Source organism: Aulonocara sp. 'chitande type north' Nkhata Bay, linkage group LG18 (genome assembly GCF_057382095.1).
Source record: "Aulonocara sp. 'chitande type north' Nkhata Bay isolate Kocher_YH1m ecotype deep benthic linkage group LG18, A_spYH_male_GT1.1, whole genome shotgun sequence".
NCBI lineage: Eukaryota > Metazoa > Chordata > Actinopteri > Cichliformes > Cichlidae > Aulonocara > Aulonocara sp. 'chitande type north' Nkhata Bay.
In genome coordinates, this window is record NC_141361.1 from 22,701,268 (window position 1) to 22,728,281 (window position 27,014).

A 27,014-nucleotide genomic window follows, 5' to 3' on the forward strand; every position below is an offset into this window, starting at 1 on the left:
AAACAAAAATAGATTGACTTGAACTCTGAAAGTTACTAAGAGATTTAAGTGCTAAACTTTAAATGCCTGTGTCATTACCTCAAAAACAGTCGCTGTTAGCTAAAATAGACGCCGCACACACAAAGATTCAGTCAGTCCAAACAGAATCAAACTGAAAAGCTCTGCACAAAAAGCCTCAAAATTAAATCAGTAACTCCAACATAGTTTAAACACACACTGAACAGAGATGCCTGCAGTTTTAAAACCACTTTCATCCACTGTGCACACACACACAGACCTGTGAACCTGCTGAACACTGACATGTTGGAAATGGAAAAAGATGATTTCCATTTCACTCCTTTTCTGTTGTCTGCTCACATTCGCAACCAAACTTGGTTCCCATGTCTAAGGTGCAAATCCCCGTTCCACTGATACACTGGTGGAGATGTGCTAATAGAGCAGCATCACACAGGAAATGGTTCAGAGTATAGTACAGCAGCACAGTGGTCACAAATACAAGTGAGTGTCTGCTTGTCTTTGTTACTCTGTAGCTAATGAAAAACCACCAAACATTAAAGAAACACTAATGAGTCACCCAATCAAGCATAGGTATAAAAAATAATAAATTCTTATTTCTTATTTTCTTTCAGCTGCACACTAAAGGTCTGTGTTTCTTTTTGCGTTTGTGTTCATTACATCTTTTCTCTTTCCTGTTTAGACTATGTTTTCCTTTGTTTTGAATTTAGACAGTGTAAGTTTGCTTTTTTTTTCAGTTAGCTGAAAAGTATAATACATTTATTTGTATAATAATGTCCATATGTATAGATGTGCTACAGAGGTGCTGTTCCTGTATCATGATAATAATGTTTTCCATGATAAAACTCTCTTCTGGAACAAATGGTCTGCATGTGTAGTGTTTTCTTTAGTAACTTATAATATATAATAAATACATTATCAAGTGAGGTTTACTATTAGCCAAATTTAGGCTACTCATGCTGGTTTGCTAGTGACAGTTTTTTAAAGTATTAGCTAACTTGTTGGCTAATGATACCTGAGTGCTCAGATGGCATCATTGATCAGTTGCAATGTTGATTCATTGTTATGATGACATGTTGCCATTGCCATTTTTTTCCAAAGGAAAAACTCAGTGACAAAAATGAGAAACAATTCAGTGACCCTACTGACCGCAGAAAGTTTGAGAACCTCTGCTACAGACTGTATCCCAGTGTGAAGAAAGCCGCCGCTTAAAGCTAGAACTCGTCAGCTGTCACACTTTGTATCAATCACAGCTTGAAAGCAGTCCTGCGGGAGTGGCAGCTGAGCTACTGTATGTCAGTGTGACTTTAATTTCTCTCCAGACTTCAGAGTTTGATTTTCTTTCAGGAGTTCTGCTCTCCTCAGTAAAGGCGTCTGCTTCCCCCCAATGTCACTGTTTCTTAATAAACTTTGTTCCAGGAGCTTAATGCATCATCTTGTTGAGTTGCTCATCCCTAACATCACACACTGTGCGAGTTACTGAACAAATATGCTCCAAATACATGCTCATAAATATACACTGGCATTAAGCCCTGTCAGTGTTTCATAACACAGATGCTGCGGTTCTGAAGAAAAAAGGAAAAATCCAAATAAGATGTCTCCTTATGGCCTATTTCATCCTATTCCTCTTCCCATTTCTCCCACACAGACCTGAGCTCGATTTAACATCTTTTGATCAGATTTTGACAATTTTCTCACAGTTCTAAAATGTGTCTCCTAAGAAATGGCCTTCCTCCTGTCTCAGCTAGATCCAAATTTAGAATCTGAAATACTCAATTTCTCACAGTTTTGATCTGTATTTGTCTAAAAAATATATACTTTTAATGTAATAGTAAAATTCAATAGAAAACCTGATCGCAAATTAGTCTTCTCAACAGACTCAATGACCATGTGTGCATTCAGGTCTATAATTTGAGTATTTGTGTCCTTTCTTTCTTCTCTTGTTATGTTTTTTGAAGTATTTGGGGGCATTTTAGCCTTTATTATGATAGGAGGACAATTGAGGGTAGACAAATAAGCTGTGAGAGAGTGCAAGGAGAAGAAATCCAACCCTGTGCAATAGACTTATGCCATATAGAGCCTTTAGAGCTATAGCATGTCCCCTTTGTCCTGTTATTCTTAAACTATACAGAATAATAGAAATCTCCAAGTAAGACATACATCAAGGTCTGTTTACACATTTTGAGTTCATTCAGTAATAAAAGCATTTTAATGTAGTAAATCCCACTTCACTGGCTAATCTTAATTCACTGGTTTTAAACAGGACACATCCACTCACCTGATGGTGCTGTACTGGATTCCTGTGAACCCTCGTCGACCTTTTTCGTCACAATCTTCTCTTCCTCCGACTCTCCTCTCGGTGATTGGGTTCCCTCCTCATCTTCAGTCCCCACCAGATAGTTCCAAGGTTTCCAAATGGACTTGACGATTTTGGAAATAACCTAAAATTAAAGTTTATTTTATTACAAAGTCCCTGTTTCAGTGTTTAAAGTGTCCCAACAGAGTCTTAAAACCAACCTTCTTCTCAGGAGGAGTTGGATGGACTGGGGGCAGGAGAAACTCCTCAGAGTCGGGTCCAGGCTCCAGTGATGCTCCCCAGTCAAAGGAGTTCTGTCCCGGGATTAACTGGAGGGTTACATATGTTGTCGAGGACTCTGAGGACCAAGGGTCTGAGGCTTGAGACAATGATGTGAATGTTCATTTGTGCTGTCTTTGCCCATCAAACCCAGTTTTCTTTCTTATGGGAGTCAATATTAGCATTTGTACTTACAGGCATCAGCACTGTGAAAGGAGTCCTCCTCTTCTAGGTCAACCAATCCCGTCCAGTTGGAAGGTGAAAGCTCGCTGTCATCTGGTGACTCTATGCAAAGAAAAATACACTTTTAATTCTTCTATGTTACATTAATTCTCACTGTCTACATCGACTGATTGGATGAGCAAATTTTCTGGTTAACCAGATGGTTGGCGTCACTGGTTCATGTGCCTACTGCAGATAAATGTTACACCTCTGATTGTGGTGGTTTGTTGTGAAGTCACGTCGGGACTAGCTGTCCCTGTAGAGTCAGCATCGCTCGAGCCTGCGAGGTAGCTCCAGGGCTTCCACAGGGAGGTGTAGATCTGAGAGATGGAGCCTGTGTTCTTCACTTTACCTAAGAAACAGGGCAAAGAGATTTGCTGTTTGTATGACATTCACTGAAGGTTTTTGCCTCTAAAAGCTTTACAGAGTTTTAATTTTGACGATATTAGTCAGCACAAAAGCCCAAACTGACAGCTGAGCATCCAGATATTAAACTTAAGCATACCCCGTCTTTTCCCTCTCTCTCTCTCTCTTTCTCTCCCACAGCTTCTGTCAATCCAACAGTTTCTCAGATATGAATCAGAAACAAGTGTTGCCATAGCTACAACATTGGCAGTGACATTTATTGTCATTGTTCCTGCATTAATAACACTCAAGGCTTTGTTTGGGAGTGATATGTTAATCACATCTGTGTATGTAATCATGCCTGTAGTCATTATTAATTCCTGTATGGGAAATAAAACAATATTCTATGTTACATAACCTTATCATACTATAAATTCACTGTATTGATGTTTTCTGCTGTGTTAATACTTAATTAAGAAACATCATTTGACCCCTAGGCCACCATACCTCTGTAGCAGTAAGCATCATATAGTGCTGTAGTGTTGTCAGCGGTGTCATTGGGCGTGACCGTGCGGACTCCTGGCTCTGTCCCTCCACAGTCAGCACGAGGCCAGGTCACTGGGTAGCGGACGCTGCCATCAGACAACCAGCCTGGGGCACAGCTGTCCAGGCCGGCCCTCCAGGCCAAGTACAGCTGCCCCACTGTGGCCAGCTGGCCCCCAAGGGACACACAGCGGTCGGAGGCAGAAGAAAGTGACAGTCTGCCTGGGACCGAGGAGTGAAACACCTCGCCTGGAGCAGGGAAACAAAAGAGACAGCAGTGCCTGTCAAATTTCTAATAGGTTAAATAACTGAAATGCCACATAATGTTATATAATAGTGCTCGACGTAAAAAAATGAGGCTGGTGGTATTCTAAAGTAAAGTGCACCCTATGATTTAACAGTTTGTAGAACCACCGTTAGCAGCAATAACTCAATAACATTATCTGTACGACTTTTTCAGTCTCTAACATTATTATGGAGGAATTTCAGCCCACTCATCCATAAAATGTTGCTTCGTTTCATGGAGGTTTGCAGGGATTCATTCATGCACAGCTCTCTTGATGTCCCACCAGAGCATTTCAATGAAGTTGAGGTCTGAACTTTGACCTTTGATTGTTTTCTTAATTTCTCATTGTACTGTCACATGACACAACTTTAGTCTAAAATATTTTGGTATAAAGATGAGTTCATGTTCAACTCAGTAACTGCAGGTGTCCAGGTCCTGTTTTTGAGATGTTTGAGCTAATAAGCTGCGTTTGAATTTTGTGCATTGTGGCCAAACATCTCCACTTTGGTCTCGTCTGTACAACAGACATTGTTCAAGAAGTCATGTGGTTTGTTCACAGTTGCTCAGTCTTTTTTCTAATTGTATTATCGCAAACACTTAACATGCTAACTGAGGCTTGCAGATTCTGAGACATGAGTCTTGGGTTTTTGCAGTTTCTCCGAGTGTTGCACGGTCTGACCTTGGGCTGAATTTGCGGGGACCTTCACTCCTGAGAAGATAGAGGCATTGTGATAACACACCTGAAGAAAACCTCTGCGTTTATACACTTGCTCCAGATCAGTCAATCAAGTGGGTTTGATTAGCTACACCTGTCTGTACCTTACCATTTTAATTCCCATGAAAACAGTAAGGTGCACTTAGTTTTTCACAAGACTGAATATATCTTACAGAGGAGGTGGAGGAGAAAAAAGTGGATAAGGAAGACTGGCACATGCACAGTAAAATATATATGTGTGTGTGGGTTTTTTTGTTTAATTTTTATTTATTTTTTTATTAGTTTGAGGGCAGTATTTAGTTTTTCACAGGACTCTTTGTAGACCTGTAAAATCTTTTTAAGTTTTTTGGTTTTTTTTTAGTTTCTGCAGCACACGTGGCTTAAAGGCCAAAATTCCTACTGAAAGTATTGAAAATGTGAATATTTTTATATAAAAAAATGCAAATAATAAAAAATAGGGAGCCATGATTTTGTAGCGCATGAACTTTAATGGTGTTTTTTTTATTGTTATTTTAGATTGCTGACTTTCTTTCACATGTGTACATGTGGGTTTGGTCTGTGTCTTTTCACTTGATTTAGTGAGAACAATAAGAACACTTAAAAAAAGTCCTGACTTATCCCTTTAATGTTGTAGCAGAATATGATGCAAACCAGCCAAAAGCTGTGAGAGCTCTTGATGCTGTTTTATATCTTCTCTTGTGTGTGTGTTTTTGTGTGCATGAATGTGAGTGTGTGTTTGTGTACCATCCAATTCTTTTGCAAAACAGTACACATCAAACAGCTCTTTTGGGTCCCTCTTCCCATAATTCCTCACTCCAGCAGAGTACTCCTTATGTCCGTAGCAGCCAAGCTCTGGAACCTGGACAGCATATCTGTGGAGACAACCATTTGGGAGTGATGTAAGTAACTTTTTGCTTTTGTTTCAAAATAATAATAACTTGAACGTTTTACTGCGTGACAAATGTGTTAGATCACATATCAAAGTGTTTCTTTTCATTAAGACTTTAAATATCAGTAAAGAATAAATTCTTATTTGCATTCTCTTTTAAAGGGTAAGGGATTAGAATAAATTAGAATAAAATTAATAGCAAAGAAACGGCAAAACACAGAAAAGAACACGATCTTAAAGTAGATGAAGCAGCAAAAAGAACTGAGGAATATTAATAGAGAAAGCAAATGATCCAAGAAGAGAGGAAGCAAACAGGATAGTCATTAGTTTCAGTCCTTCAAAGCGCCACAGTGTTGCAGAAAGTGCAAGCAGCGAGCAAGAGAAGAGAACTTATTGATTGTCTCCTCACCGAACAGTCTGATCATCCAACCAGCCAGCAGAACAGCTGGCGAAGTTGTCATGGTACGCTGCCCACAGCTGGGCCGGAGTGGCGATCTGAGCCGAGTTTTCCTGACAGGCTCGCTGGGCGTCACTAAACGAGAGGGCGTAACGAGCGCTGGGAGACTGGTAGTGAAACACCACACCTACACAGACAGACCCAGAGACAGGTGGCAAACTGTTTTAATTCCTTTTAATTTGACAGATATACCAACACAGTCAGAATCAATACATCAGGGGAATGTAATCAGCGAACATGTTATTAGGGGCCACAAACAGATCAAGCAAAGATACTCTAGTTTTGGCTGAAATTTCACACATGAGCACACAGAAAAAGAAAAAAAAAGAGAGAGCGAGAGAAACCGGTATTGGTATTCAGTGCAAACACTTTAATTAAATGAATAACAAAATTATTCAAGTGGAAAACCAGATAACAAAAACAAAACAAGCACAGAAAGCATGACGCTACATTAATTAAAGCAGTCATTATAATATCGATAGAGTGAATCAATGTTATTAATGCTTAATTAAATAAAAAAGCAAAAAAAAGTGGTTTGGGGGATGAGGTGCTTCTGTTTTAAAAGCTTCCATTATCTGTTTTACATTAGCACAACAAGGCTTGGCTGCAATAAAATCATTTAGGCTGGAAGAGGAATTTTAAAGCCCTTCGAGTTAATGCACTTCACCCTCTGTGCATCACTTGTGCTTAACCTATATGTTTCCTTTGGGGCCCTAAACTTTCCACACACAGAAATCTCTCGTCGGCGGCTGCTGCACTTACCGGACACCACCAGGGGAACAGTGTCCTTCTCATAGTCGTTGCCCATGACAACCTGACAGTGGTAAGTGCCTGAGTCGTTGGTACGGAGGCTGGAGATCTCCATGGTAGCATTCAGAGGGTTGGCAGCGTATCCTGGCAGCATGATGCGACCACTGAAAGCCTTATTCACCTTGATTACATCGCCTTGGGCACAGAAAGAGAGGTTTCATCATTAAAGAGATTTTAGAGGTAGAAAATAAACTTTGCTACATGTTTGCGTATATGGATCTAAAAGCCTTTGCTACCAGCAATGGGGTGACCCACTAACACCTAACTGTCCAACAAAGTTAGAACAGTTACCCCCCCTGACATGGTTTTTGGTTTTTAGTCTTTTCTCACCAGTTGTTTGAGAAAGTCACTGTTTGCTGCAGAGATCTGACATTTAGACAGATCCACGATCTTAAAGGAAGTATGTTTTGTCCTTGATTTCTCTGCTTCCTGTTTGGGATTTATGTCTCTAATTTCAGGTCCTCCACTTCCTGCCTTTGTTTATTTCCTGCCTGTAAGCACCTGTGCCCCTGTTCTGCCCTGGGCAAATGTAGTCTTTGCCTCCCTCCTAGTATTTGCGTACTTCTTGTTGAGCGTTGCAGCATTTAGTTAACCCCGTGAGTCTCCAAATTATAAACTGCACAACATGTTAGCAAACAGTTTCACGTTTGCATATCAAACACATACAGAACAACATTAGCATTCATTTTGTGCTATATTTCTTTCTCCACCTGATCTCTGTTCATTTCTGAGGTAAATGTGACTTTTTTGCTGCTGAATGCTTTATGCTATGTGCTAGCAATTTTCTACAGTGCGTTGTAAGAGACTGAAAACAGCTGGCAGCTGTGCCCGATAAAGTGTTAAGTTGTCTGCTGTATAGTACCCTGTGGATGGATTTAATCAGCACTGCTCAGGCAGATTGGACATTTAGAAGCGCAGGTTTATTTCACTTTTATTCCAGGAGCTGTTACCATCAGCTTGTTAAGATCTTTTCCCCTCTTTTCTTTTGTGGCCTTAAGATAAATTCTATAAATACTGCAGCCTGGCCAGCTGAGTCAGCTAATATCTGTGAACAACACCTCACACATACACATTTGATCTGTTGTTGATACAAAACTATTGATTAGTGTAGCTTTAAGTCTCACTGGGTATTCTGACTGAATAAAGTCAGAATACTGCTGACTCAGTGAAACAGGAACATTAGGTTGTTGTTTTACCTTTAGCAGAAAGCACAGTCTGCTCCGAAGGAGCACCTTGTCCTCCCCCTGCTAGCCTAGTACGAGTCCACAGGAGGTGAGGAGGGCCAGTGGAGGTGCTGGTCTGGAGGGTGAAGACACAAGGCAGAGTGGCTTTGCCTGCCAACATTTGTTGCACTGTAGGATGAGTGATCCTACGCATGTTCACAATGGAGGAGGTTGCACCTGGAGAGGATGAACAAGAGAACAAACATGATTATGCAATGCGTTCAAGGAAATTTAGCTTAGAAGAAATTAAAACAATGGAAAGTATATATCTATATCTATATCTATAGATAGATAGATAGATAGATAGATAGATAGATAGATAGATAGATAGATAGATAGATAGATAGATAGATAGATAGATAGATAGATAGATAGATAGATAGATAGATAGATAGATAGTCTTTCTGAGTTTTTATTTGAACATCTGCTTTTTCACTCATTTTCAGTTCAGTATACAAAGACCATGTTTATTAAGCCATTTAACATTTCCTATGACCCATTGAAGCATAAAAAGGAACCTAACTCAGGGGAGGAAACAGTCTTGTTGTTTTAAATTGTATCTTAAGATGTTTTGCTACTAGCAGCCTGTCATGAAAACACATAATTTGTTCAAATTTATTTAGCTGAATCTATGAAAAATGTCAGCCATAACAAAGCGTGGCAGAAATAAAATAGAACCAACAAAGTGGTTCACAAAGAGCTGTTTAGCTAAAACGTGGCAAATCTCAGCATTCTGTACAGTGTGTCCGAAAAATTGGGGGGAAATGAACAAGTGCAGGACAAAAGAAGTAACAGACCTAAAACTCTATCTAAAGCAGATGAATAGCACCTCAAACTCATGTCCTAGGAAAAAGTCCAGCAAAGACCTGACACAGAACCTGAGAAATGCATCTGATCCATCTACTGTTCACTGAAGGCTCATCAGAAATGGTCTCAGTGGAAGGCTGGCTGTCAAGAAGCCATTCTTAATTAAGGGAAACAAAGAGAGAAGGCTGAGGAATGTCAAATGCCATGTGCCATGTTCTGAAAAATTAGCAACAGGTCAGCAGGTCTTATGGAGTGATTTGAATTTTTGGTCACCTACAGAGGAAGTTGGGGGAGAGGTTTTGTGGAGAGAATCCATATTTGAACATTTTGGTATAAATCTTTGCCAACAATGAAATTAACAGAAAGCTGTCTAAGAGAGTTCAGGCTGTGCTGAAGAATAAAGGTGTTCTTACCAATTATTGACTTTGATGCTCATTAGAATTGCGGAAACTCTGTTTTTGCCTCATATACTGTATTTCCATGTATGTCTGCACATGTTTCAATAAACCACTCCATCTATTTCCCATGTTCCCAGCAAAATAAAAAGAGATGATGGTTGGCTCAAGACTTTTGCACACTACTGTACATACATGAATGATGTCTTCTGGTTGATTTTGGTCATTATATGCATAAAAGGTTGCACGTACACAGGAAGTTTAGGCTGTATTGAAATTTATAAACCAAACTGACTAACACGATATGGCATTAGTTGTTTTCAATGCCACTTTCTGTGCACAAAATATTGAGTTCTGCAGATTGATATCAGCAACTAACTCAGTCTGGTTGCCATGACATACAGGTTTAATGTAACCATGACAACACCTGTACAGATATGACTATTTCCTACAATCTTCTGACATTTTTTGCCACACTGTGCACATTACTGTAACATCCCAGCCTTCTGTTATTGTATTATATCTATATATTTATAGAGGGTTGAACCTATGTAGATAAATTATAATGATAGCCAACACTTGCCTTGATGACTGAGCATTGTCCATCCACTATTAGTGAAGATTTTAGGATACATCTAAAGTCTCCAAAAGGACCCTCAGTTCATTCATTTATTTATTTTTGGTATATTTTTAATATAGTTTAAAAAAATAACATAAACTGCTGCTTACCTATTTATATTTCATTGTTTGTTCATAAGCCTTTTCTGTTCCCTCACCATTAAAATTTTCACAGTTAGTCAAGTACAATAGAAAATAATCAGGAGCATAAAAAGAGCACATGTATGAAAAAGAAAAAAAACTGCTTTATTTGGAATAGTGCACACAGAGGAACAGAATCCCAGAAAGATATTTCTATCTGCATTTAGATTGGACGGCTTTCACAGACTGAACCCCCTGAGAGAAACTCCGCGCAGAGGACGCCCCCGCTGCCTTCCCCCCAATCAGATGTAATCACAGAATCACAAATACGAGGGAAAAGAATGAGAGCTCAAACAAGAGGCAGAGCAGGAATGAGAGAGGGATGGAGGAAAATAGTTAATCCAACAAACTGAATGGAGGAAGTGTACCTCGTAGCCTGGAGGTGATGGGAGGGGAGAAAAGAAAACCCCAGGCAAAGAGCTGGAAGTGACATGAAAGGATGCTCTCTGTCATTAACAGACCCATCTGTAGTTCCAAAAATAAAATTTTCTTCTTGGTCAATATTGTTCCAACTATTATGGACTTTAAAGCTCTAAGTGTAAAGTGTAACTTAAAAATATTTATGTTGCTGTCATTTACCACTTAAGAGTCACATGTGGGTAGGATAGCAATCAGAGCACATTCCAGCTGCAGCAGATCACCAGGTACTGTAGGTCTATCTGTGCATTAAAACCACAGACAGGAGTTAATTGAACTCCTCATCTTGTTACACTGCAATGCTCCAGAGGCCTTAGGTCGTGACATCCATGTGGATGTTACATTGACGGGCACATTATTTTAGTTAAGCTGATTCTTCCATGTCAGTGGCACTCCCCAATGGCAGCAGCCTCTACTGTGGGCCAGTGAGCCGCACCACACCACAGAGAAGAGCCCGAGGTCCAAGGTCAAGCAAAATCCCCACTGGACTCACTCTGTAACCTGCAGGATCTAAAGGTTCGGCTGCCAACATTTGAGAATCAACATGGGTGTTGTCAGCTGTCTTGACAGCCCTCCAGAGGTCCCATGTAAATTTCCCACCAGGTCAAAGCTGATCTGTCAGCACCAGGGATGCTTTCTAAAAATAAAAAAAACTCCCACAAATACGCTTAAATCTGAAGAGGGCAGTCCCAGAAGTGTAACTGCTTATCAATCAATTAAAAAATGAGTGCTCAGCTTCCAAAGATTTAAATTTTAGTAATTTCAAGCAAACCCTTCATTATGTAGACAAAACAGCATAAAATCACACCTGAAATGTTGCATGCTACAAATGAAAGATTGTATTTTATGCTAATCATTTGTACAAAAACACAATCTGTCCAACAGCCTAAGCCTTTAAAGTCTGAGTCTATCACAGCAGAATCAAAGAGATTAAAGTAATGCATGCTCACTGTATTGTATTGTATTTTTTCCTCGCTCTGTTTTACTGGAATAGCTCAAATGGAAATGCCATGACCCAAAAAATAAACCTAATGTGCCCAATACACTGAGGTCAGTTGGGAAAAGTCTGAGTTTAGCGCCTTGATATTGTTCACAAATTATGTGAACTTTTCTTGGAGTATTTAATGGCCAAATATCATAAAAGTTTGTCATATTGTACTTGAATTTAGTTTCACCAGCCCCATCATCTTTCACATGTCTGCACAGTGTGAAGCTACAGGTTAACTTCAAAGATTGGAAACTGCAGGAAACAGCAAGCTGTGCTAAGTCCATGTGTAACAAAACAAAAGTTTTGTCTGTATCAACACAAAATCTTTAAAATGTGTTCAACATCAGCTGAGGGAAAGTTACATCCTGGCGTGCTTTGTTTTCAGCCTTCACACTAAGCCAAACCACGCTGTTATCTAATGCTCCAACAACATGCTTTCCCCAAAGTGTGCAACTATTCCTTTATAGAGAAACAATCATTAGGCTGGTATATAATAATCCCAGGCTGTTATGCAAGCAGTTAAACCTTGCAGAGGTGCGTTGAGGCGATCTGTATTTAACAAAGCACTTTGCACTAGCCAAAGGTAGTTTTTTGGCATTTGCTTGTGATTTTCATCAACTCATAATGTGACCATGTGTATCTGTTGCAGATCTGCTGAAATAAAACATTACTACTGTGGTGAAGTTTTTACAATAAACTCTATACACTGTTTACAATTTTTCTTCAGTTTATACAGTTTATATAACCTTAATATAGCTCTCTCTGTTTCCCAGTTTTAAATCTTGTTTAGCCCACACTCTGTTATATGCACAAGGATGACTTTATGGTGATGAACTCAGAGATGATAAAATATTATCTGCTCCCTTCAATTCTGAAAAAAATCACAGGCTCAAATCCTGCTGTTTCATTTTAACAGTTGGAATATCTTTCAGGTTTATTTTTAACTCTTCGTTGTGCAACAAAAACAGACAAAATACTTTTGCATGTGGCGAGATAAAACTGTATGTTGTCTGAGCGCAGTGACTAGTAAAGTAATGCTCTGATTCTGGAAATGTGCAATGCAGGTTTTCGTTTTAATGAAAATCCAGGCTGACCACTGCCGTGCATGCCAATTGCAGTGAAAGTAATTAAAGAGAGAAACTTATCTTCAGTACGGGCAGTCAGCTGGCTGGGTGTGGGACCTGAAACCTGTGATACTATCCAATAGAGAGCTGCAGCTCGGGGATGATTTCTCTTTTGTTCTGTAATTGTGAATTTTATGCATAGTTGTAATGGAACAGATGGTCGGCTAAACTTGCATAAATGGGCTTGGAGCGGTTCCAGCTCAGTCCCTCTGAGCATGTCTGCAAACATCCCCAACATGTCAGGTCTCACTTAAAACAGTCAAATTATTACAGACCTGTCTAGGTCAAGGTCTATATACGTGTGTGTGTGTGTGTGTGTGTGTGTGTGTGTGTGTGTGTGTGTGTGTGTGTGTGTGTGTGTGTGTGTGTGTGTGTGCGTGTTGTTGTTGGCTCTTTTCTGTTCTGCTACGATTACTCCACCTCCCTTTGTTCTTTCCTGTTGTCTCTGGTATCTCTATCCCCAACTGTATGTCGACTTTGTCTGTTGTTATTGTTATTATTATTTGTGTTGTTGTGGTGATTCGTTTCTGCAGAGCAGAATGTGCAGGAAGGAGACAGAGAACTCACCCAAGCTTAAAGAGAGCAACAGCATCAGAGGAAAGAGGATCTGCCGCCCAGCTGCACACAGAGCGAGCCCCATCCTAGACCTGCTGAGAGAGGGGGAGGAGGGAAAGTAGTGAGAGGGAGCGATGATATGGGAGTGAAAATCACTCTCAATCGGAGGTAAAAATGTTTTGAAAGTCAGTGTGTTTGTACAACTGAAACTTCAGGTTTTATGCTTGGCGCAAAAGTATTTTAGTTGCTCCGTTTCACTTTAGCTTCAGATTTTTGACACAACTATTAGAGTCTCCTCGTTATTTCACTCTAATATGATTTTGATCTTAAAAAAATGACAGATTTGTGCATACACAAAATTGGTCGAGTCAGACAATTGCCTGATGCCGTACATGACATTTAATTTCTAGAAACACATATTTGCGTATTAATATGTTTGCAGAATGTCCGGATTATGGATACAGGAAGCTTTTTGGATTCCACTTGTAGTTTAAGTGCTATTAACCAATCACCTCTGAGCAGACTTTGACACCATGCTAGTAAGCCATTTGAGTAGCGCATTAAAGAGGGAAAGCATTTGCCAAATTAACCCATTAGCTTTTAAAAAACTATTTGCATACATAAGCAATGATTAGTGGACAGAAGAGGAAGTCTCAGCCTCAGGCAACACCTCTGACAACACCAGAAATACACTAGGAAATATTCCCCCATCTCCAGAAACAAAGTCATCAAGCAATAAACAGTGGGTTCCCAGACTGATGGCATTAAAATGTAATTCTAATCAAAACCACCAACTGAAATTTTCACGTGCCACCTTTTTTATAGTTGAAATTGGGCTGAATTAGATCTTATTAGAGCTCTCTATCATCTTGAAACTCTAAAGCTCTAATGCTTTCAGAGCCTGTGATCAATAGAATGAAGAAAAATATTTATATACTAGAGAAAAGTAAAAGTAAGCTGGTTAAAATTTGATTTCTCAACCCCTTCAGGCTGTAGAAAAATAACAGCCCTGAAGGGGTCCAATTTACAGCTGCACTCAACCACAAATTGTGCCCAGCAGTAATGCCTTGTATGGCAGGTCGCTGCTACCAGCATGTAAGTGTGAGTGTGTGAAGCAGGAAATGAGGCAAATTTTAAAGCACTTTGAATAAAAGTCCTAAAATATTAGAATATGATTTTTATGAGGTTTGTTTGAGGAAGTGAAGGTTGGCGTTTCCTTTTGTGTGCCTGATAAAAACCAGGTGACGTTGTTTATAAAACCTTCTTCAAATCTAAGCAGACCAAGTGAAATTAGTAATAACTGTGGCAAAGGAGGGCTGCATATCTAGTATGTAAAATCTAAAGCTTTTGTGCCATTTCAACACAGCAAAAAGGAAATTACTCGCAGCATCCTGCTCATTCTCTCTCCAATACAAGTACAGTACTGTGCAAATGTCTTGAGTCACCCCTCATTTATTTTGCTAGAAAACAGGAAACGAGTGCAGTGGAAATAGAAACACATGCGTCAAAAACAGAGTAACAAGCTGTTGTTAAATATTTGGTCCAACTGCCTTTATTCTTCAACACAGGCTCAACTCTTCCAGGCAAGCTTTCTTCTAATGTCTCTAAGTTTTCTTCAGGAAGAGTTCTCCAGGCGTCTTGAAGGACATTCCACTGAGTCCATTTCTCATGAGGCTTCAGTGAATAGTAGATCCATCTCTCAGGTCCTGTGTCAGGTCCCTGCTGGATTTTTTTTCCCCTATTCCGTAAGGACATGACTTTCAGATATGTTCATGTGCTGTAGGTAGCTTTTTAAAGCATTTCACTTCATCTATTGTTCACCCATTGTCCCGTTTCTTCAAAACACCTAGTTGGCGTGAACATATTTTTATGTCTGTCAAACTATGTTATCTTTGATATTTTTCATAGATTCGACTACATAAATGAGAAAAAAATCATGAATTAGGTGCTTTTATATGCTTGAAAGATCATAAAACAAACAAATAAAACCCCTTTCCTTTGGAAATGGTCACGTACAAGGACCGGACTAAGTCAGAAAGGCAATGTCCAAAAAAGATTTTTCTAGATCTTCAGAATGCCTGGAGTGCTTTTGCTTAAAAGCATGTTAAAAAACTAGAAGTCTGACTCTTTGGAAGCAAAATATAAAGAAAGATTTTCAGTTTTTTCTTTAAGATTTTTGCACAGTATTGTACATACATCCATAAGTTAAGGTAACCAAACCTGTGGAGCCCTGACAAGGAGCAGCATCAAATAGTACTGACAGAAAAACTAATGCTGACCTTCACAATGTTTCTGAATGCACAAATTTCTGATCCTTTATTCACTCCTTTCCATTTCCAGCTTACCAGTGGCAACGTAAAAAAAACCTTCCCCCAAAACAGCCTTGAACACTGAATCGCTGAAAACGAAACCTTAGGTGATCGATTTTATTTATAACAAAAAAGTAATACTGCATTACAAACACACTTCACTAGAGCTTGCATCCACGTGTTGTCTAGACAATGACCTAAGAAACGCTATTGTGTGTGAGAGCCTGTAAACTGCTTTCAATCGATGAGACAAGGAGACCTTTGAACCCTTCCTCTCCTAGAAATGGTAGGAGGCACTATGGACAGATTTGATGCAACAGCTGAGGCTTTGAATATTGTGAGTCTGGTTTGATGTACCAGACGCAGTATGAGAGAAATCTAATGTAGAAAACTGGACTGAATTCTCTGACAACCCAATGGCATCGCTCCAAAAGCTGCTGTTAGACTGGGTGAACATTTACTACCGCAGTAAAAAGGCGATTGTGGTGCAGTCCTACTGCACAACATTCAGGAAATCCTACCACACATCGGAAAAGAGCTGCTGACTTTGCCAGAGGATTTGGCTTGGTGCCCGAGGCTTCTCAGCTCAATGGTGAGATGTCTGAGATGGAGCTATGTGGTATGAAATGGAGATGAAGAGAAGTGCGTGCAGTTTGAAGAAAACACAACTACTCTATGTTTTTAAAATATATACATGTACATATTTTAAGACGGGTTAAACAGCACGGGTAAATCTAAATGATTAATTCACTTGTGGACAAAGCTGTCTCTTTAAGCATTCTTGACTACACCAACACCTCTAACTGAGGTTTCCTATCAGACTCTTTGAAGAAAGTGAAATTGTTTTGAGAAATTTGTCCAACACATCTTGATTTCAGTTAAAGTAAATTATTTATCCAAGAAATCAAAAGGCCTTTTTTGCATTTACCACGGTAACAGCAACCCATGCCAACAGCATCCCTCATGCTTAGAAAGAAGATTGTGTAACACCAGTTCAGGCTTTAATAAATTACAGGAATAATGGTTGCGCTGTGTCCTGACCATGAGAAAAGCTGAGTGAAACCTTCAAATGTATAAAACCGGAGTGTGTAGGTCTTGGAAAGAAAACCTTCCTCTTGGACTCAGTGACACCTGCCAAACTAAGCTGTCATTAAACAACTATTGAGTGTGCAATTTTTAATAGTGGGCAATCATTTCCATTTTGGACGACTGAAAAGAAGCACAGACCCCGCAGTGCCACACACTTTGAGGCATCCCATCTCTAAAGGTGGGTTAGGCCCTCGTGACGGGCTGTGACAGATTGGGGTCGAGCCGTTGGGCTCTCTGCATGTTTAAGGCCTGAACCATTGGTTGAGCTGGCTGGGTGGGTGACAAGAGATTTCTAAAGGCTTGGAGAGGGTCGTGACACTGAGGAGATTGCCCAGACTTGAAAACGGAGAGCATTGGAGAGCGCTGTATCTGAGGGCCTGGGACTGGCAGGGGCCCAACAGTCACTACCCACACCAGCAGAATACAGAGCTCCGTCTGTATGGGTGCTACATGACACACAACACTGTATGCCTATAGACAGCAGCCATTCAAAGTGTTACCAGAGGGGATTTACAACATACAGTGAACCGGTCATCCAATCACAGCAGCGAATGCTAACCAGTACCACCTTTTGTTAAGGATGAGACATCAGATGTTGTGAGCGCCTCCCTCTAAATTGCCCCTTTTTTCTTTAACAGGCACAGTTGTGTCTTGAGGAGAAAAGAGCCAGAAGACTCTAAAATGCTTCAGTGGATTTCAATGTGGATGTCCAGCTGACACATTTTCCCGATGTTGTCTGAATAGGATGCATTCTCAGAGCATTGTAAGAGCCGGCGAGGGGAGTGACAGAGATGCAAAGGAAGCTAACAGGCGAGCCTGGCAGACCTACATCATGTGAGTCTGCTGACTGCACTCATGATCATCATGATGCAGGCAGGAAGGGCCCCTTCCCCCCCGTCCCAAATCTCCTTCAGGTTTTCAGTTGGTAGGACACTTGGTTGTTAAAAAAGCAGGAAAATATTAGCTCCTGCTGCAGTTACATGTAAATGTTTGCATGCGCAACGTGGCAACTTTACGCCTGCAGCACCTCCGTCATGCTACATGTTTCATATGCTCCAAAGGTTTATTTAATCAGGCCAGGTTGGGACCAGTGTGACTGTCATGAACATGTGCGCCACATCACAAAGTGAAGTACCTTGCAAAAATGTCTTCAGCAAGCCCTTATTTTTTTATATTATGATTCCAGGCAGCCAGAGTGTCTGTCATATTTGAGCAAAAGTTCTCCGTGCTTTCTAAAAAGGTCTTTCACTCATTTTCAGTCCAGTCCTTGTACCCGACCATTTTCAGAGGAATTTGTTTGTTTGTTTTCTTTCTTTGTTAAACTCCTTAATACTGACTTATTTGTGCATAAAGAAGATACTATCTCAAGGAATTTTTAGTTAAATCTACAAAAAAAAGTCTTAAGATAGGTGACTCAGTTTGATAAAAAGAGTGATTCTCAAAGAGCCATTAATCAAAAACTTGGCAACTGTGGGACAAAAGAAAACAAAAGAATTTTTAACTGAGGGTTATAACATTAAAAAATGGGACAAAAGCCAGCAAAGACCTGAACAGGACCTGACAGAAGTATCTCGGCCTTCAGTTGATCTACCTTTCATGACAAATGCTCTCAGTGGAGGATTGGCTATCATGGGTTCCTTCATTAGGAAAGGAAACAGGGAGAAAATGCTGAGGTATGCCAAATTACATATGAACTGGTCTGCAAATCAGTAGCAACAGGACTGAAGAATTAAAAATTGAAGGTTTTGATATAATCTTTTGTCAATATGTGCGGGAGAGAAGAGGACAGAGGTCCACCAGTATGTGTCTACAGCCATCTGTACCACATGGTGAAGGCTCTGTCTTGGTTTCGGGCTGTATTTCAGCCAGTAGTTGTTGGGAATCTTGTCAAACTTGATGTATGTTCAGATTTTGATCCACCGTACAGCACCATCTGCAAAGTGCCTGAATGGCAACATCTTAACTTGTCAGCTTGACAATGATCCCAAACACACTGCCAAAGCAGGAAAAGCAAAGCTGAATAGAAAAACACACAGTGAAAAACTATCAGTCATGGATTAGCCTCCCCAGAGCCCAGACATCAACATTATTACAGCAGTGTGGGATCATCTTGACAGAGAATGGAAAAACAAAGTCATTTTATCAGCTGATGTTACAGATAGTTGGACTATAATCACTGAACACTGAGTTCGGTGAAATTATGTCTCCAGAAGACTTTCTCATGTTTCCAGCTGACTTTTTTTAAACTGTAAAACTCCAAAATAATAGCCATCATTTAGCATGAGAAAATAAGGGTACCGTACAAAAAGTCTGCCTTCTGTTTCACGAGCAAATAATAAATGTAACATGTTCCATGAAATAACTCAGTTTGATTTCTGATTATAGTAACGTAAAGATTAGTTTCACAGCTTTGTATATTTTTAATAATCTATCTTCACATTGATGAGACCGAGTTGATAGAATTTAAGACTGGAGAAGTATGAACATGTCTCACTAACTCCAGAACAAAACAGATTTATGTTCTTCCACTGCAGCAGGGTGGAAGCTAGCTGCAGGCAGCTTGTCAATAATACACTGTATAGCCAATTAATGCAATTGATTTCTGTGTTTGTGTTATGAAAAATTTGAAGTTCATATTTGTTTTCACAGTAAAAGAAAAAAAAAATCACTTCATGCTCAACATTTGACTGAACCTTCAGGGTTTGAGGTCTTCTTTCACTTTCTGAGTGATGTAAAATCCAGGCGTTAATATTATTTCCTTTTTTTACAGCAATCTGCAAAATCTTGAGATGACAAGAGGAAGCAGCACAATCAATGTCTAGCAACGTAACATAGTTTAAGAATTGGCCCGAGGACAGAAACTGTGGCAGTTTTACAGAAACGAGTCAAACTGTCTGCCGCGTGTCTCCTACTGCGAACCGACAGCAAAAGGTGATTCCTGTTCTCCCCTTCTTCTTTAATCATATCTCACAAAACCATTACCTCCAGAGAGAAGCCGAGTGAGGAGCGGAATAACAGCTCCGGATGAGTGACAGACAAAGTGGTGAGAGGAAAAAGACGAAGGAGAGAAGAGCGAAAGAGGAAGGTCATTTTATCAGCATTATGACAATAACACACTGCCACGGTGGAAGGTCTAAAAACTGCCTCAGTAACTCTGTAAGTCTTTTTCATTTAATGTTTGTGCAAAAAACAACAAAAAAACACTGAGGCCAGTCTATCCTGGAGACTCTGCACACTCGAATCCAACTTTTCCTAAGTAACTGCAGAGAAAAGAGTAAAAAATCCAAATTGCATTGTTGATGTCGGACCATAAAAGAGGCAATAAAACCAGAGAGCATGAACATTAATTACTCAAGAATTTAAAACAACAACAAGGAAGAAAAAGAAAATCTGGATCAAGTATTCAAAAGCCTTCACACTCAGTGTGCCTGTGTGGTCACTGATTATACTCAGAGCAGCTAATGACTCACTGCTCTGGCCTGGGCTTCAGCTGCAGAGAGGACACTGGAAAGCTGCTGGTCCCTCCGATTCAAGATTACACACTCCATCCTCTCACACTGACACCATTGATCTCACTGGTGCTGGGACGGGGGTTATTTAAAACAGCTCGATAACACGCTCAGGAGAGGCCGAGGTAAAATTTGACTAGATGTGTGTCCAGTAAAGTGGGAAAAGGCAATTTAGATCAATCTGAAGGATCCTTGACGCACAAGTCCAGTGAGATAGACACAGAGAAGTGTAATGACTTAGGTCAGGACTCGGCTTTGCACAAGTGTAAGTAGGTTACAATCTGTAACTTTACTCTTTCCGTGTGTGTGTGTGTGTGTGTGTGTGTGTGTGTGTGTGTGTGTGTGTGTGTGTGTGTGTGTGTGTGTGTGTGTGAATTATTCAGTGAGACAACATGCAGCAGGTACCAAAGAGGAAATTTACTGTCGTGATGTTTAATGTATGTGTCGCCAGTGATTTGTAGGTACCTGAGAGAGACTGACAGCTCTTATACCATCCATCTGTTTCCTACCTTCCTGTAGTGTTATTAAGCTGCTGTGGAGCTGCACTCAACAGACCTGCAGCAGATGATCTCAGATATGCTCATTTTCTCTCTCCACCTCTTCATTCTCAGCCTCTTTCTGTCACTGCCATATGTGTGTTGGTGTGTGTGTGTGAGAGAAAGAGAGAAATTTGGTCAGCCAGCTGCGAGTTGGACAAAAAAGTCCATTTAAATGCATTTGATTAACATACGAGGGAGACGCATTATTTATAAGTGTGTGAGAGTGGAGCATTGTAAGGTAGCTTTCAGAGGAAAATAAAGACCAGCAAACAGCAGATTCTGTGTAGAGTCAATCACTGCTCTGAAGCAAATGCATCAAAATATATCAACATCAGAGGAGAAATATTGTGACTGTAAAGTCTGTAAATAATGGAGAAGAATTTGCTTGTAGATTCCAGAAGACTTCAGGCCAAATGATGAAAAAATGAATAAAAATCTTGAGATAGAGACTCAAGATTTGTAGGTACAAATCTCACTATCTCACTATGACTGGCTACAGTACTGTGCAAAAGTCTGGAGTCGCCTCTTATTTCTTTATGTTTTGTTAGAAAAGGGGGAATATTTGTACTGATTTATTAAAACGTGCAAACCTACAGCATAGAAGGCAAAAACAGAGTTTGTATAATTGTAACAAGCCTGAAGTAAATACTTGGTCTGACCACTTTAATTCTTCGACACAGATTTGTCTGTAGTCTTCAGGAGTAGTTCTCCAGGTTTCTTGAAGGATGTTATATTGAGACCATTGCTGATGAGGCTTCAGTGAACAGCAAACGGATCAACTGAAGAGCCAGATGCATCTCTCAGGTTCGGTGTCAGGTCTTTGTTGGAAATACTCTTCATCTGCTATGGCGAAGTTTTCATAGTTTTTTAAGGGCACGTTGCACACAGTGCCAAGTTTTCAGCTAATAACTCTTTGGAAATCACTTTGTTGTTCCAAAAAGTACCATGTCAAGTCTGTGTTATCTTTTGTAGATTCAACTTAAGAAACGTTAACAAATTACATGTTTGGTGACAGGCTTCTAATAAAAAAATAGTCCCTAAAGATACAATCTTAAATTGGTTTGTTGCTAAGTTGTCTGTCTATATCTATGTGTAAGAGCAACAGTGATTCATCCCTTGAGTCGGGTGCCTTTTTTATGCTTGACTCTTCTGAAAATGGTCACGTACAAAGACTGAAAAGGAGTGAAAAAGCAGCCAAGGAATAGCTGAATGAATGACCTTCAGAAAGCCTGGAGAACTATTGCTCAAGAGCACTTTATACAACTACGAGAAAGTCTAAATGCTTGGAAGCAAAATGCACAGAAATGAGGGGTGGTTCAAGGCTTTGTACAGTTAAGTAAGTAAGTTTAAATAATTACATTTTGCTGTACTTGGTACTAATTAGATACTTGCTGTACCAAATAAAACTTACTGAATCGTAGTTTCAGCTTGAAATCGTATCATTTTTTGCTATTTGTGACATTTGCCAGTGCGCTAACTTGATACTTTTTACTTTTTCCTCATGTTTCTGATATTCAGTCTCTGTCCATCTCTGTCCATTATCAGGCTAATCCTCCATTAATAACACCATCTCTCTGCTGCTTGTTGCTGAGATTAAAGCAAAATAAAAACACAGGCACAAAACCAGCAATGAGCTAAAATAGGCTGCAAACAGCACCTTTCACGTTACAGTCCTTTATTCCGTTTTATCATAAAGAAAGAAGCACCTTTACACATGGAAATGTTTTGTAAGTCAAATGAGTAATGATTTAAAGGTCAAAGGTCAAATATAAGCATCGAAAGGCTGTTAGCATGCTGAAGCCTGCTGTGTCTGAAGGAGAGCACAGGTCAAAGGTGAAGCCTCTGAGGTTGGCTCTGAGGAACAATGCTAACAAAGGATCAGGTGCTACCTTCTGTAGTATATTGAACCTCCACACATTCACGCCCTCTGTGTACGCCTTGCATCATCGGATCTACCGTAAACAGACCGCCGTTTATGACCACAGTTCAGTTCTGCAGCCAGAGGTGGTCAGAAAAGTGAGTAGCTGTGAAATGAAATGGAATAATAGACCCACACGCTGGTGGGACATCATCCAAGAATATTCCTCGTCTTTAATGATGTGCTGAGTCTGTGGAATATCAACTAGGCGAGGAAAGAAGAAGGGAAGAGTATTGTCCTCCAAGTGTTTGTCACCAGTGCCAAATGCCTGGAGAGTCTTGAGCCATCAGCTTATTCTCACATCAGCACTTAACAATAACAGCAAAGAATTGCTGAATGGACATATTTCAAACAGGGGGGACGTTACACATCACAACATAACTGCATTAACCAGCGAACGTGTGGAAGATATTCTAATCTCTGTGTTGCGGGGCTGTTAAAACTTCCGTGCTGCCTTCAAGACCTTCTCCTCATCCATCTGTGAAACCAAACATTTGTCTTCCACCAGACCTTCGAGGAGAGCCCCTGGCCAAAGACAAAGAGAGGGCCCTTCTCTTTGTGTGGGTGAGCTGTTCAGCTGTGGTCCCATCTAGGCTTGTAATGATTGGTTTCGTGGGTTGCTTTAGTCCCTCCCAGTCTATAGACTGAATTTGATTGATGGATTGGCTTGCCCAATCCCCCTTGGGTTTTGGCTGCTGGGTGCACAGGCTGCGAGAGGGTTTCAATATTCCGCAGAGTGACGGAGTTCGACAATATCCCAATCCAAGGACCTCAAAACACTGAGTATTCATTTCTCTTGCACTATTTCCCAAGTGTTTGCAGTTAGGTCCCCGAGCTCTGAGATTTGGGAGCTGTCCAGTGCTGAAAACAGACAGTTTTTACAACATTCACTGTAAAGTCATTGTTAGTCCACAAACCTATTCCCCTTCTGGCTCCACACGGACCACAAAGCCCAAAGAGATCGTTAAAGCTCCCATTTTGGTTCACAGCTTAGTTCACAGATGAGTCCGTTGCTTATAAAATCCAGGTTAAAAAACATCAAAAAGAGGTTTAAAACACTGCCCATCACATTCTGAGCCAAACAAAATCAGAACCTTTTAATAGATGCACAATCATACAGCAACAAGCCCGTGGCTCTCTCCAAGTTAAGCTTATTTTGATCATACCTAAGCCGCTATAAGCGCAAAGCTGATGCTCATTTGCATTTATATAGTCTCATTCTGTTAGCTATTAACACTGTATTAGTGGGGAATAGAACCCATAATCACCTAAGTGACATATTAGAGTTGGCACTTTCTAACCATAGAGAATAAAATCAAACCTTGACTGAGAATTACCTTTGGCTTTCACTGACAAATATGCCAGCAGCAAGGCTCTTGAAACAAATTCACATGAGCTGAGACCAGCATGGCTTTTACTAATGATTATTTTCATCAGAAAATAACACACACAAAAAAGAAACACAGCAGTTTCATTGATTGCCCACTGAAACCCAAAGATATTGACTCTGCAGTTCTATAACATCTGGAAAAACAGTGATGTTTGTCACTCAGCTACAAATAACTTAGTGATTGTTTCAATAATTCATTTTTGTCTCCACAGAAACTGCAGAAAAACACTGAAATGCTTCTGCAGATTGTTTATTTTCCCCAGCCAAACTACAGAAATTCAGCTCATGTTCATACACAAGACAAAAAAAAGCAGAAAAATGCTCACATAAAGCTGGAACTAGTTTTATGCAATGATTAATCACACTCTAGCATCTCTAAAAGCATTGCATATGAGCCTCTTTTTTTCCATCTTCCACTGATGCAAAGTGGCTCCTTAAATTGCAGACTGCTCACAGAGAAATGCACGATAAACAATACAGAGGCTGAATGAGTGCAAAGTGTGCAGCAAATAGACAGCGAGGCAGCTGAACTGAGCTCGTACTCTATTTTAGAATCAGACCCCTTTCTTCCTCACAACACCGCTCTCTGATCCCTCTGCTCGTATGAGTGCACTCATCTACATACACACTTCAACACGCAAACATACACGCAACTACTGCATGCGTGCCAGGGCTCATGGATGACTCACACACACATACACAATCTCTCAAGCACACACACACAGATCCGGACAGGATGAAAAATGCATGCTGTAAACTTTCAGCTGAGCCTCTTTGCCTCATTCCTCACTTTTCTCTTCTCGCCCTGTAAGCACCACTTCTCTGCCTCTCTGTAGCCTCTTGCAAACATTTTCCTGAGCTCCTCTATAACGTGTCGTTGCCTAGTTAACCTCGTCCTGCTTTATGGCACTGACACACAGCTGGTGGTGGGCGCACTAACAAGGCAAAAGAAGAAAAGACTTGGACTCCTCCAGGCTGAGGCGGTGAATGGAAACAGAATGGGCTTTATTGGGCTGCAGGGGCTCTCATATTCTCAGACAATACAGCTCATTCGTCAAGGTGACTTAAACTGTTCTCCTCCTTCACTGTGATTTGTACATGCCAGTGTTTGTTTACAGAGCGGGCACTCATCAATATAAAACCCTCTAAGATCTGTTCACCTACTTGGCACCAGGCAATCCATCTTTTTACCGACACTTTTTTTTTGTTGCTTCATTTTTCTTCTCGCATATTTTCAGCAAAGCAAAGCAAAGTTGGCACGGGGTACTTCAGTGTAAAGATAACATACTGACAAGCAGACCCTGTGATCATTAGTAACTCAGATTCCACGGAGGATCTTTGATGTCAGGCGCAGGTGACAGCTCTGGAGATGGACCACGAGATCTGATTTTGGCAGTCACTCAGCACATGTTGTTTGCTCACCAAAAGCCTCTGATTTACATAATAGATTTCACAAACACCTGTTCAAGAGCTCGGATGCGCTTCTACAATTGCATCACCGGTAGAAGGCGTCTTCACCTTCTGGTTTCCTTTCTTTCTGACATCTGTAGATTAAGATTTAAGAAGGTTTTTTGCGCCCGTGTAAACCAGTTCTCGTGATATGAAGACAAGCTCTCCTGAGATGAAACCATGTAATGGGCACGCTAACGAGGTTACTCGCTGAGTTGCTGATTTATGCATGAACATACATGGGTTGTAAATATAGACCAATATTAAAAGCTTTGACCTGTAAATAATTAAAGATATCCCAAACGGGTGCGATTTGCGCGCCTCTCAGAAGCTGACGGTGTGATCGAACAGGAAGGCATTGATTGGTCCACAAGAAAAAAATACTTTAATACTTTCTGGTATTGTATTTGCATATAATTAGAGCAATGTGAGAAAAATGTACCCATGGTTTTTTTTCGGGTTTTTTTCTTCTAGCTGCTCTAAAAGTACGTTTTTTAAGCCAAGAAACGCACACTTCAAAGCATCTTCCCGCAGCAGAGCGGTCTCAGCCGCCTCCGGCTACCCGGCGACTTGAGACATGACACACTGACCAAATGACTGATTTCATAAAGCATGCAAGCGAAAAACATTTTATTCTTGCCTTTTTCTCTCTCTCTCTCTCTCTCTTACCGTGTCTACCGAACCAAGGTTCGCCTCAGTGGTGCAGTCCTAGGGAAAGCAAAGCTTTGCGCCTCAGATCAGGTGCTCTCCAAAGCTCCCCGAGGGGTGCAGAGACGGCGAACGACGGAACAAGGGTGAAACAGCACTTTGCAGAGGCAGAACAGAGACCAGGGCGAGTGTCTGCACAAGCGCTCCGGATCTTACTTTTCACTCCTTCAACATTATCCTCTCCTCACTGAGCAGCAGCCTATGCGCCGGTCATCCCGTCAGACGCCGATTTGTGCCAGATCGGAGCAGGAGCACTCACACAGAAAGAGAAAGAGAGAGAGCAAGAGAGCGAGAGAGAGACAGCAAGGTGCTCCCTCCGTCCCCCCCTCCTCGCCAGCAGCAACGCCGAGGGAGAGAAGCGGAATCGGTCTAAACAAAGAGGCAAGCAGTGACGGGCAGACGGTTCCAGCGCCCCCCATTCAAAGAGTGGGGATAGGGTGGCGGTGTGGGTGGGTGGGAGGGATTGAGGAGAGAGTGGGGGGTGAAAAGAGGAGAAGGGATGTAGTTTATGTGACCATAATCCGATTCCTATATAAACCTCCGAGGTTGATCCGGGGTCTGCGAATTAAATTTACCCGTAAGCTCACAGTGACAGTCTGACCATCAGTTAACCCCCACCCACCCCAACACCCTCGTGTCACCTCGTGTTTCCACACATTTAATGGAAGAACTTGTGTGCTTACGCGTATAACCCCCAGGCCACCTATTATAGACAAGCTGGGGCTCTTGTCCGTTTAATTAACGTTTGCAGGGTTTGACCTTAATGCTGAGCAATGTTAACTGTTAACCGGCTGCATCAGACAAATCTCCCAACCTGGCAACATCTCACTGCTGCAACGTTGTGCGCACAAACCCAGCAGCAATCGGCGGTTTGTTGCTGATGGCAGCCCTTGGCCATTGGGGCTGTCTGACCACAGGTCCAGCTCCTACACTGATTCCTGTCAGTGATCAAGTGAGAAGAGCAGTTCACTCCTCTTT

General features: G+C 40.8%; 1 protein-coding gene across 1 annotated transcript in view; it reads right to left on the reverse strand.

Annotated features, from left to right (window-relative positions):
* LOC147308539 (neurocan core protein-like) overlaps positions 1 to 26,387 on the reverse strand; it is a 46,131-nt gene extending 19,744 nt beyond the window's left edge. Inside the window, exons 1-11 of the mRNA XM_086270729.1 lie at positions 25,998 to 26,387; positions 13,138 to 13,217; positions 8,054 to 8,257; positions 6,810 to 6,992; positions 6,000 to 6,174; positions 5,446 to 5,573; positions 3,665 to 3,949; positions 3,021 to 3,164; positions 2,786 to 2,875; positions 2,533 to 2,690; positions 2,294 to 2,456 (exon numbers count right to left, since the gene is read on the reverse strand). Coding sequence (XP_086126855.1) covers positions 2,294 to 2,456; positions 2,533 to 2,690; positions 2,786 to 2,875; positions 3,021 to 3,164; positions 3,665 to 3,949; positions 5,446 to 5,573; positions 6,000 to 6,174; positions 6,810 to 6,992; positions 8,054 to 8,257; positions 13,138 to 13,210 — 1,603 coding nt within the window. The 5' untranslated portion in view covers positions 13,211 to 13,217; positions 25,998 to 26,387. The remainder of the gene's footprint in view (positions 1 to 2,293; positions 2,457 to 2,532; positions 2,691 to 2,785; positions 2,876 to 3,020; positions 3,165 to 3,664; positions 3,950 to 5,445; positions 5,574 to 5,999; positions 6,175 to 6,809; positions 6,993 to 8,053; positions 8,258 to 13,137; positions 13,218 to 25,997) is intronic.
* Between the last annotated feature and the right edge of the window lie 627 nt (positions 26,388 to 27,014).